This window comes from Palaemon carinicauda, chromosome 22 (genome assembly GCF_036898095.1).
Source record: "Palaemon carinicauda isolate YSFRI2023 chromosome 22, ASM3689809v2, whole genome shotgun sequence".
Taxonomy (NCBI): domain Eukaryota; kingdom Metazoa; phylum Arthropoda; class Malacostraca; order Decapoda; family Palaemonidae; genus Palaemon; species Palaemon carinicauda.
The window spans coordinates 88,006,799-88,018,669 of NC_090746.1; the positions used below are offsets into that span (position 1 = coordinate 88,006,799).

At 42.2% G+C, this 11,871-nt stretch overlaps 1 protein-coding gene across 1 annotated transcript in view; it reads left to right on the forward strand.

Annotated features, from left to right (window-relative positions):
- LOC137616593 (DNA repair protein RAD51 homolog 2-like) overlaps positions 1-11,871 on the forward strand; it is a 32,541-nt gene that overhangs the window by 19,298 nt on the left and 1,372 nt on the right. The window contains exons 4-6 of the mRNA XM_068346486.1: positions 314-413; positions 3,213-3,322; positions 4,312-4,390. Coding sequence (XP_068202587.1) covers positions 314-413; positions 3,213-3,322; positions 4,312-4,390 — 289 coding nt within the window. The remainder of the gene's footprint in view (positions 1-313; positions 414-3,212; positions 3,323-4,311; positions 4,391-11,871) is intronic.

Sequence of the window (11,871 nt, forward strand, 5' to 3'; positions counted from 1 at the left end):
GAGAACATATTAATTATTTCCAGCCAAAGAACATGACTTATAGAAAACAGATTTTTTCAGGTTTTATAAGATATAAAGAAACCATTTGTGACTTATTGCATATGTGATATAAAGATCCTTTTAAAAATATGCTGCTTTTGATGCTTGGTAAGGGTTTTTATTACATCAAGTTTCTTTTATTACATCAAGTTTAAAAAAGATTACACCAAGCTACAGAATTACTTGTGTGATGGCATCATTACAGTACTTTACATATAGGTTTTTGTAGGAGTAATGTTTGATCTTTATCACTTTCTTATTGCTTGTATTACAGGTGGTGTTGACAAACCAAATAGCCACAGAGATAAGGTTAAATGATAAATTTGACAAAATTTCTGTGCAGCAAACAGAAGAAGGAGGCCCGGTACAGCAAGGTAGTTTTCAAATTATTTATTTTCTATATTTTGATTTTTGTTTTACCCCATTCACTGTACGCTACGTAATACTTTATAGTATTACTTCTTTTATTGAGCAAATTTCTCTATACCTTGCCATAAGAAACTGATTGCATCTATCAAGAGTATTTAAATAAAACTGACCTAGATTGTAAATAAATCACAAATAAAATTGAATCTAGTTCATATACCTAGTCTGGCCTATAGAAGACACTGGCAAAAAATATTTTGAACCAAGGGTAGTTAGATATGATTGTGGTCAGTTGCCCTGGCTGCTTGAAATAACCCAGTTTTTTAAAGTGTCTGCATGAAGAGAAAAGGGGAAGATGATTTATTGAAGAATTTCTGTTTTATTCATAACTGTATACTGGAGTAGATAGAATGGATGGTTGCAAGGTGATAGAAGAGGTCAGGCACAGAATATATGCAAGAACGGTAGTAGATTGTGTGCAAATGCTTGTTATAAGACTTGTCTTTAGAAACCAAAGTTAGAATGTATGAGAGAATTTATGAATTATCTCTCCTGAAGTGTGGATGTGGAATGCAAATGGAAAACTGTGAGGAAATATTTTTGTAGCATGTGATATAAGAAGCATTATTAGAGTGAGAAATCAAGTGGTAAAAGGGATAGCATAGTTGAAGTTGAGTGATGTATCAGGGATTTTTGAGGTGGTTCAGTCATGTGGAAAGAAGGGGCCACAATAATATATTAAGAATAATGAATAATTCAGAAATGGGAAGAGAGTAAGGCCTCAAAAAGGTTTGGTGCAGGTTGTAAAGGATGTATTGCAAAGTATGGTTTTGATACCCATGAAGCCCAAGAGTAAGGATGGAGCAGTTTCAAGAAGTATTCAACATGTTGCTGATGACCCATTTTTGTACATATATAAGTTACTAGGCTTATTAAGAGCAGTATGGGAAGAGGAAATAATGCCTGAAGACTGGGAAGAGAGCCAAATGGTATCTATACATGAGCAGAAAGGGGAATGAAACTAACAGAGTATGGTTTAAAATTTTTTGAGGGGTACTAGATGAGAGATTGTAAAGACTGGGAAACAGCAGTATGTATTCATGAGGGGGAGAGGGCCTGTGGATGCCACCTTTATAGTAAGGCAACGACAGGAATACAGTAAAGGCTAGAGGGAAACAAGAAGCTCTTCTGTGCTTTTGAGACCTATAGAAGTCTTATGGAAAAATACCAAGAGGAGTGAGGTTTTGGTGCATGAGAAAGAAGAAAGACCTAGAGAAGTTGGTTAGAATGATTGAGATGATGTACAAAAGAACAAGAGAAACAGAAACTTTCAAAGTTAATGTTGGATTACACGAGGGGTCAGCATTAAGCCCGTTTTTATTTATGATGGTCATGGATGTGTTAAGTGAAGATATCAGAAATGAAGAGCTGTGGGAGTTGCTATTTTCAGATGATTAGGTGATTCCTGCTGAAAATGAGGAAAACTTACAAAGGAGGGTTGTCGAGTGGCAAGAAACTTTGTTGGAGAGTATTGGATTGAGAGTAAATGTGGAATAGACTGAAGCTGTGGTAAGCAGTCAAGAATGTAGGGAGAGGATAGCTCTGCATGAAAATAGAGACCTTTTTAAAAAACAGGTGGAACAATTCTATTCACTTGGGGTCTACTAAACAGCTCTCAAACTTGAGAATAATCTTTCTCAGTTTGAGTCTAAATTTCTCTCTCTATTCTATTTCTACTTCTCAACATTAATCCTACCTCCTTCTAATTTAACAACACTCTTTCAGTTTGCTGTCCTAACTATGAGTAATACTGTATTTCCCTTATTTTTTTCTAGTTTTTTATACCGACACCCTATAAGGGTGAGCGAGCTGGGAATAATTCCTGGCATTCCATGCAACTTTTTTCTCTGGTATATTTAGCAGTATTTATACCTTAGAAATGGTGCTTTAAGGAGCATTTCACGGAGCGACACAGGTTCCTCGCCCAGAAATAGATTTTTCTTTCGTCAAAATCCTTTCTATTATTTCTCTATTTGTTGATATGTATCTTTTTCTTTCTTAAATGGCATAGATATTTCCACATTCGTTACTAATACCTGTATAAATGATTAAGAGAAGGGCTCATCCAATACTCTCACATATAACTTTGAATGCAGATACTTCCTGTATTTGCATTCAAAGCTATATGTGAGAGTATTGAATGATCTCAGCTATCCCGAAGATGGTTTGGGCCTTTTTGGCGGAACTATAATGAAAGGTTGGGTCATTGAAATCTGGGGGCCATCCACTCTTTGAGGAAGAACTCTCAGCTTCTGGCTGGGAGACTATTACTAACAGATATGGGGAGGATGATTTCATATTTTCTTCATCTCAGTTCTATCAGGCGGGTTTAACTTACACATTTGCCTGTATATCTGTTTTGGTGTTATCCCACACGTAGGGTATGGATGGACCATCTGAGATGTAGTGTCAATAATTGTCTCAGCATTGGTTTTTAATCAAGCTTATTGCAAATGTTGTTCAAAACTTTAAATATATCCTGGAAGTTATTTAGAAAAGTCATGTAATTTAGAATAGTCATGTATTCCTATTTGCATCTCTTTTATACATCTAAATTTTGTCTTAGTTTGCAAAAAATATGCCATTTTCTATGTTTCTTTATCTATTCAGTTCTCCAATAACACCATACCTGATTATGTGTGACTTTGTCATTTATTAATATATTTCAATTTAAAACTATTCTCTTATTCTAAGATTATATCTGAGTAAGTATACCTAGCCAATTTTAACTCCTTAATTCTTTTCAGGTATTACCCAAGCATCCAGCTACCACATGATTCCTGCTTTAGGGTATAAGTGGTCATTCTATGTAAACACAAGATTTATTTTGCAGTATACATCTACAGTGAAAAGAGAGGTATTTACACAATGTTTATTTTACGGTTAGGTTTATAATGCCTGGTGCTAATATTATTTTAGATAGAATCCTATTTTAATAGACCATTATTTTCTTGATCTACATCTGACAATGGATTCAATATGATACAGGAGTAAATTCATAGTTAAGAATTGTGTGCTAATGAGGGAGTAAATTCATAGTTAAGAATTGTGTGCTAATGAGGGAGTAAATTCATAGTTAAGAATAGTGTCCTAATAAAAGTAGAAATTACTTATCAAATTATGCTTATTAGTTCCTGACATCTTAAGTTTAAATAGGTGCATTACTTCTGCACAAAAGAGATTCAATACACAGGTAACACAACCATTTGTTGAGAAACCCCACATACGACTAGGCATGATTTTGATAATACTGTAATATCATTCATCTCACCGCCAAATGCCTGAGAGGTAAGCTTCCGCTCAGCTGTGCAATTCTAAATTCAGCCACAGTTCCTTTTTACACTTATTTGAATTATTTTTCTGCACATTGCACATAATTATTTGCACCTTTGAAGGTTTTTTGAGAAAACACTTATATGTAATGGACATTCTTATAATTCTTATAATTTTAGCAGTTACCGCTACAGTAAACTCAGCTTGTTAGGATGTGATAACTATGTACTTAGTCATTCTAAGTTGTGATGTGGACTGGTTTTAACTGCTTCTGTTACATGCTAATGTTCCACTGAATTATTTAATTAGAAATTAAGTTTCAAAATTTGAAAGCTGGTGATGAGACATATATCCTCTAGAGACCAAAGAAAAATTATTGATTGGAACAGGTGATAGGTCATGGATGATGAAACCTGCCAAGGATTCTCTCCCACAATTCAGGATCACCATCCAATAAAACTTGGTTTGTAATCAGCACTTGGAACTAAATTTTAAGGCCATGGGTTTGTTTTAAAATAAACACATTCAATGATGCAGTTGTTGTATTGCTTGGTAACTATGTTTTTCTTCCAGATGATCATTGCCAAATCTCCAGTTTCTCCATATTCGAGTTTTTACTTCACCATTGAAAAACATGGCATCAGCATTGAAGGTAGGGTCAGTTTTTCGAAGAATTATACTATTTTACTTCTGTTAATGTTTTAAAAAAAAACAATCAGCAACTGGATAATGAGTGGTAGCAAGCTAGAAAATATTTGTTTTTGAAATATTTTCCTTATTGCAGTCTTGTCTTTACTTTCATTTGAGATACAGTATATGAAATTTGAAGTGTGGCTGTTTAAAGTTGTTGGAGGATTAATTGTAAAGTTTGTGTTCATAGGAATGTCAAACTTCATATTTTTACTAACTGTGTGCCTTCATTTCAAGGTGAGGAGAACCTTAGGCCCCATTATAATGTAATATTTGATTATAATATAATTTTTCAATTTTTTTCAACTGTTCATAAATGAAAATAAGGAAAGCCAAAAATTTAACTACTAAGTTTACTATCACGGTGCTAAGTAAGGAATGATGAGAGAGTGGGTAGTGGTAGGGGTGGGGGTCAGTAGCCATAGTAGTGGGCAGTAGTCGGATGAAGAACGGCACGTCGTAGTAACGGGGGATGTTGAGGAAGAAGATGACTAATTGGTAAGGGACCTCTGATAGTGGTTTTAACACGCCCCAGTTACTATACCAACACTCTATAAGGGTGAGTGAGCTGGGTGTATTCCTGGCATTCCGTGCAACTTTTTTCTCTGGTATATTTAGAAGTATTTATACCTTAGAAATGGTGCTATAAGGAGCATTTCACTGGGTGACACAGGTCCCTCGCCCAGAAATAGATTTTTCCTTCGTCAAAATCCCCTTTTTGTGCATTTGAAGCGGAGACAGACCGAATTTGTTTCTCAAAATGATATTTTAATTATAAAATAAATTTTTGAATATACTTACCCGGTGAATATATAATAGCTGCAACTCTGCGGCTCGACAGACAACATACTTAAAAAACTCGCGAGCGATCGCTATGCAGGTTGCGGGTGTGCCCACCAGCGCCAACTGTCGGCCAGATACCACTCTCGGATGTAAACAAAACCTTCAATTCTTCTCGTCCCACTGCGTCTCTATTGGGGAGGAAGGGAGGGTTGTTTAATTTATATATTCACCGGGTAAGTATATTCAAAAATTTATTTTATAATTAAAATATCATTTTTAAATATTTAACTTAGCCGGTGAATATATAATAGCTGATTCACACCCAAGGAGGTGGGTAGAGACCAGAGTTAAATATTTTTACAGCGTATAAGCTAAGAGTTTTTTCATTTTGACAGTTATCAATATAACAAAACCAAAATAAATAGGTACCTGGTAAGGAAGTAGACTTAGACGATTACTCTGCCTTTTAAGTCTGTCTTCCTCACGGAGCCCAGCGATCCTCTTAGGATGCTGACAGACTCCCAGGAGCTGAAGTATCAAGGGCTGCAACCCATACAACAGGACCTCATCAAACCCCTAATCTGGGCGCTCTCAAGAAATGACTTTGACCACCCGCCAAATCAACCAGGATGCGAAAGGCTTCTTAGCCTTCCGAACAACCCATAAAAACAACATTAAAAAACATTTCAAGAGACAGATTAAAAAGATATGGAATTAGGGAATTGTAGTGGTTGAGCCCTCACCCACTACTGCACTCGCTGCTACGAATGGTCCCAGTGTGTAGCAGTTCTCGTAAAGAGTCTGGACATCTTTCAAGTAAAATGACGCGAACACTGACTTGCTTCTCCAATAGGTCGCGTCCATGATACTTTGCAGAGATCTATTTTGCTTAAAGGCCACGGAAGTTGCTACAGCTCTAACCTCGTGCGTCTTAACCTTAAGCAAAGATCGGTCTTCCTCACTCAAGTGTGAATGAGCTTCTCGTATTAACAATCTGATAAAATATGACTAAGCATTCTTTGACATAGGTAAGGATGGTTTCTTAACCGAACACCATAACGCTTCAGATTTGCCTCGTAAAGGTTTAGTACGAGCTAAGTAGAACTTAAGAGCTCTAACAGGGCATAATACTCTTTCTAGTTCATTGCCTACGATCTCCGATAAGCTAGGAATATCGAAAGATTTAGGCCAAGGACGAGAAGGCAGCTCATTCTTGGCTAGGAAACCAAGCTGCAGAGAACAAGTGGCTTTTTCTGACGAAAACCCGATGTTCTTGCTGAAGGCATGAAGCTCACTGACTCTTTTAGCCGAGGCCAAGCATACCAGGAAAAGAGTCTTAAGAGTGAGATCTTTCAGGGAGGCTGAATGTAAAGGCTCAAACCTGTCTGACATGAGGAATCTTAGGACCACGTCTAAATTCCACCCAGGTGTAGCCAAACGACGTTCCTTAGAGGTCTCAAAAGACTTAAGGAGGTCTTGCAGATCTTTATTGTTGGAAAGATCTAAGCCTCTATGCTGGAAGACCGAGGCCAACATGCTTCTGTAGCCCTTGATCGTAGGAGCTGAAAGGGAGCGAACTTTTCTCAGGTATAAGAGAAAATCAGCGATTTGGGCTACAGAGGTACTGGACGAGGATACGGAAACTGACTTGCACCAGTCTCGGAAGACTTCCCACTTCGATTGGTAAACTCTAATGGTAGAAGCTCTCCTCGCTCTAGCAATCGCACTGGCTGCCTCCTTCGAAAAGCCTCTAGCTCTCGAGAGTCTTTCGATAGTCTGAAGGCAGTCAGACGAAGAGCGGGAGGCTTTGGTGTACCTTCTTTACGTGCGGCTGACGTAAAAGGTCTACTCTTAGAGGAAGACTTCTGGGAAAGTCTACCAGCCATCGAAGTACCTCGGTGAACCATTCTCTCGCGGGCCAGAGGGGAGCAACTAACGTCAACCTTGTCCCTTCGTGAGAGGCGAACTTCTGCAGTACCTTGTTGACAATCTTGAATGGTGGGAATGCGTAAAGATCTAGGTGTGACCAATCTAGGAGAAAGGCATCTATATGTATTGCTGCTGGGTCTGGGACTGGAGAGCAATAGATTGGAAGCCTCTTGGTCAACGAGGTTGCAAAGAGATCTATGGTGGGTTGACCCCAAGTCGCCCAAAGTCTCTTGCACACATCCTTGTGGAGGGTCCATTCGGTTGGAATTACTTGACCTTTCCGACTGAGACAATCTGCTAGAACGTTCAAGTCGCCCTGGATGAACCTCGTTACTAGGGAGATGCCTCGATCTTTTGACCAGATGAGCAGGTCCCTTGCGATCTCGTACAGAGTCAGTGAGTGGGTACCTCCCTGTTTGGAAATGTACGCCAAGGCCGTGGTGTTGTCCGAGTTGACCTCCACCACCTTGCCTCGAAGGAGACTCTCGAAGCTTATCAAGGCCAGGTGAACCGCCAAAAGCTCCTTGCTGTTAATATGCATGCTCCTCTGACTCGAGTTCCACAGACCTGAGCATTCCCGACCGTCCAGCGTCGCGCCCCAGCCCAAGTCCGATGCGTCTGAGAAGAGAACGTGGTTGGGTTTCTGAATTGCTAGGGGAAGACCCTCTCGTAGACTGATATTGTCTTTCCACCAAGTCAGACAAGTCTTTATCTTTTCGGAAATCAGGATCGAGACCGCCTCTAGCGTCTTGTCCTTTTTCCAGTGAAAAGCTAGATGGAATTGTAGAGGTCGGAGGTGTAGCCTTCCTAGCGAGACAAATTGCTCCAGGGATGATAGCGTTCCTACCAGACTCATCCAATTCCTGACTGAGCAACGTTCTTTCTTCAACATCTTCTGGATGACGAGCAGGGCTTGATCTATTCTGGGGGCCGACGGAAAAGCCCGAAAAACTGGACTGTGAATCTCCATCCCTAAATACAGAATAGTTTGGGATGGGATCAGTTGGGACTTTTCCAAGTTGACTAGGAGTCCCAATTCCTTGGTCAGATCTAGAGTCCAATTGAGATCCTTCAGACAGCGATGACTGGAAGAGGCTCTGAGAAGCCAGTCGTCCAAATAAAGGGAGGCTCGGATGTCCGATAAATGGAGGAATTTTGCCACATTCCTCATAAGCCTCGTAAACACGAGAGGAGCTGTGCTTAGGCCAAAGCACAGGGCCCGAAACTGGTACACCACATCGTCGAAGACGAATCTCAGAAAAGGTTGGGAATCTGAGTGAATGGGGATGTGGAAGTAAGCGTCCCTTAGGTCGAGAGAGACCATCCAGTCTCCCTTTCTGACCGCTGCTAAGACTGACTTTGTGGTCTCCATGGTGAACTTCGTCTTTGTGACAAAGACATTTAGAGCACTGACGTCTAGCACCGGTCTCCAACCTCCTGTCTTCTTTGATACTAGGAAGAGACGGTTGTAAAACCCCGGTGATTGAAGGTCCGAGACTTTGACCACCGCTCCCTTCTCTAGTAAAAGAGACACTTCCAGTTTCAGGGCTTGTCTCTTTGCTTCCTCTCGGTACCTGGGAGAGAGATCGATGGGGGACGTCGCTAGAGGAGGTCTGCGTACAAAAGGGATTTTGTACCCCTCTCTGAGCAACTTCACAGATTGTTGATCTGCGCCTCTCTTCTCCCAGGCTTGCCAGAAGTTCTTGAGTCTGGCACCTACTGCTGTCTGAAGTTGCGGGCAGTCAGACTCTGCCCCGCGAGGACTTGGATCCTTTCCTCTTTCCTCTCTTCCCTTCGGCACGAGCACCTCCCCTGCTGGGGGCTCTGCCACGAAAGGGCGGAATAAACCTGGACGCTGGAGTGTCTATCCTAGGCCTAGCAGACAAGGCAGGCAAAGGGGGAACTTTGCGAGCCGAGGACGCAACTAAATCGTGGGTGTCCTTCTGCACTAAAGACAAGGCAATTTCCTTAACTAAGACTTCAGGAAACAAGCACTTAGACAAGGGCGCAAAGAGTAGCTCAGATCTTTGACATGGCGTCACTCCTGCTGATAGAAAAGAGCACAGAGACTCGTTTCTTTAGGACTCCTGACGTGAATGAGGCGGCAAGCTCGTTGGATCCATCGCGGACGGCCTTGTCCATGCAGGACATAATGAGTAAGGAAACATCCCTATTGGCAGATGAGATTTTCCTACTCAGGGCTCCCAAACACCAGTCCAGGAAGTTAAAAACTTCAAACGCCCTAAAGATGCCTTTAAGAAGGTGGTCCAGGTCCGAGGATGACCAACTAATCTTCGAGCGTCTCATGGCAAGGCGGCGGGGAGAGTCTACAAGACTTGAGAAGTCGCCCTGGGCAGAGGCAGGAACTCCCAAGCCGAGAACTTCTCCCGTGGCATACCAGACGCTCGATCTAGACGAGAGTTTAGATGGGGGGAAGGCAAAGGCCGTCTTCCCTAAACTCCTCTTGGTTTCCAACCAATCGCCTAACAGCCGTAAAGCTCTCTTGGATGAGCGAGAGAGAACGAGTTTCGTAAAGGCTGGCATGGCAGCAGGAACGCCTAAAACAAACTCAGACGGCGGCGAACGAGGAGCCACAGAGATAAAGTGTTCAGGGAACAACTCTTTAAAAACAATCATGACTTTTTTAAAGTCCATAGATGGTGGAACTGCTTTAGGCTCATCTAAATCTGAAGGCTGATCCTCAGGCTGTGGTTCAGCAACGTCCTCATCTGAAAGTTCCTCATCTGATAACTGATGAGAAAACGGCAAAGGGGTAGATAACGTTTGACCCGCAGCGTCCGGCCGCACTGGTGCATACGTGACGGAGCAGGACGCAGCGTCCTGAAACTGCTGAACAGTCTGGGAACTTTCAACAACAACAGGTGCGCGAGGACGCACAGCGTCCACCCGAGACTGTTTAGACCGTCTGGGTTGTGCAGTCAACACCATACTGGGTTGCTGAGGTTGACGCACCGCGTCAAAACAAGTCAACTTTGATGGTTGGTGAACGTCCTGAACGTCACCAGTCGCATCAGTGAGTTGCCTAACGTCAACGTGCGGCTGGAAATCCACACGGGACCGCATCGGGGGAGGTACAACCCCAACTGGTTGACGCGAGAAAGCTACATCAACGTCAACAGGACGCACAACAGAACGCTTGGATGGCTGACGGCCAGTATCTCCATGAGAAAAACGGCTAGGTTCAACGGAAGCCTTCTCTGCGTTGTAGTCTTCCATAAGGGACGCAAGCTTCGACTGCATGTCTTGCAGTATAACCCATTTAGGGTCTACGGAAGCGGGTGCGGTAACAGATGGGGTTAGCGACTGAGACGGCACAACTTTGCCTTTCTTAGGCGGCGAGCAGTCATCAGATGACGGCAACGGGTCCGAACTGTCCCAGTGACTACATCCGGGACGTTGGACTTGTCCTGAAGGGACCGACTTGCGTTTCAAAGGTCTAGAGACCTTGCTCCATGGTTTCTTACGTGAAATGCCTTCGGACGACGAGGTAAAAATGGGCTCTCTCGTCTTATGGTAGGGGCGATCTTGACGAGATACGCCTGATACCAAAGAGGGAACGTCTGTTCGCTGATCAAGGCCTCTCGAACCCATAAGTCGTACGACATTGCTTCTCCCCTGGGCTTGGGAGCTTGCAAGAGGTCCCGGACTAGGTGAACGACAGGCACGAACAGACGAACCCTCGGTCGCAACACTGTTCACAACACTTTGCGTAACACTAGGCACTTTCCCACTTTCCGCCGTGGCACTTTGGCACTTGAGTTCCTTCACGTCCGCCATGAGTTGATTACGGTCACTTGCTAAAGCCTCAACTCTCTCCCCCAAGGCATGAATAGCACGCAACATGTCTTGCATAGACGGTTCCTGAGTGCTAGGAGGGGGGTTAGGAACAACCACTACAGGGGAAGGATTAGGTTCAGGGGCATGTGGAGAGGAAAAATCTACGGACCTAGAAGAACTTCTCCTTACCCTATCTCTCTCTAGTCTGCGTGTATATTTATCAAATTCGATCCAATCGAATTCCGAAAGGCCCACGCATTCCTCACACCGATCTCCCAATTGATAGGTTTTACCCCGACAATTGGAACAAACAGTGTGAGGGTCGAGAGAAGCCTTTGGAAGACGCCTATTACAGTCCCTAGCATTACACTTTCGAAACTTAGGAACTTGAGAAGGGTCAGCCATTTTGAATTAGTCAAAGAAAATTCCAAAAACGATCTAAGTTATCAACAAATAATCCGATTCAAAAAAGAGTTCAAGAGTTTATGTTGAAGAAAAACACCTGTACTGCGAAACCTCAAACCAAATTAAAGTACTTCACCAAATATGATGGGAAAACTCCAGGTTCTACAGCGAGTAAAAGTACGTCTTGTCGTCAACGTCGACAGAGAAGAATTGAAGGTTTTGTTTACATCCGAGAGTGGTATCTGGCCGACAGTTGGCGCTGGTGGGCACACCCGCAACCTGCATAGCGATCGCTCGCGAGTTTTTTAAGTATGTTGTCTGTCGAGCCGCAGAGTTGCAGCTATTATATATTCACCGGCTAAGTTAAATATTTAAAAAATAAAATTTCTTTCTAGATTCATACCTAAAATTCTAAGAGTCCCAGTAAAAAGATATTATCCATGCCTCATGATTTGTATCATACACTAATTTTAGCTAGATCTCTATTAAGGGATTCAATAACCCTATATCTACATTCATGAGATGAAA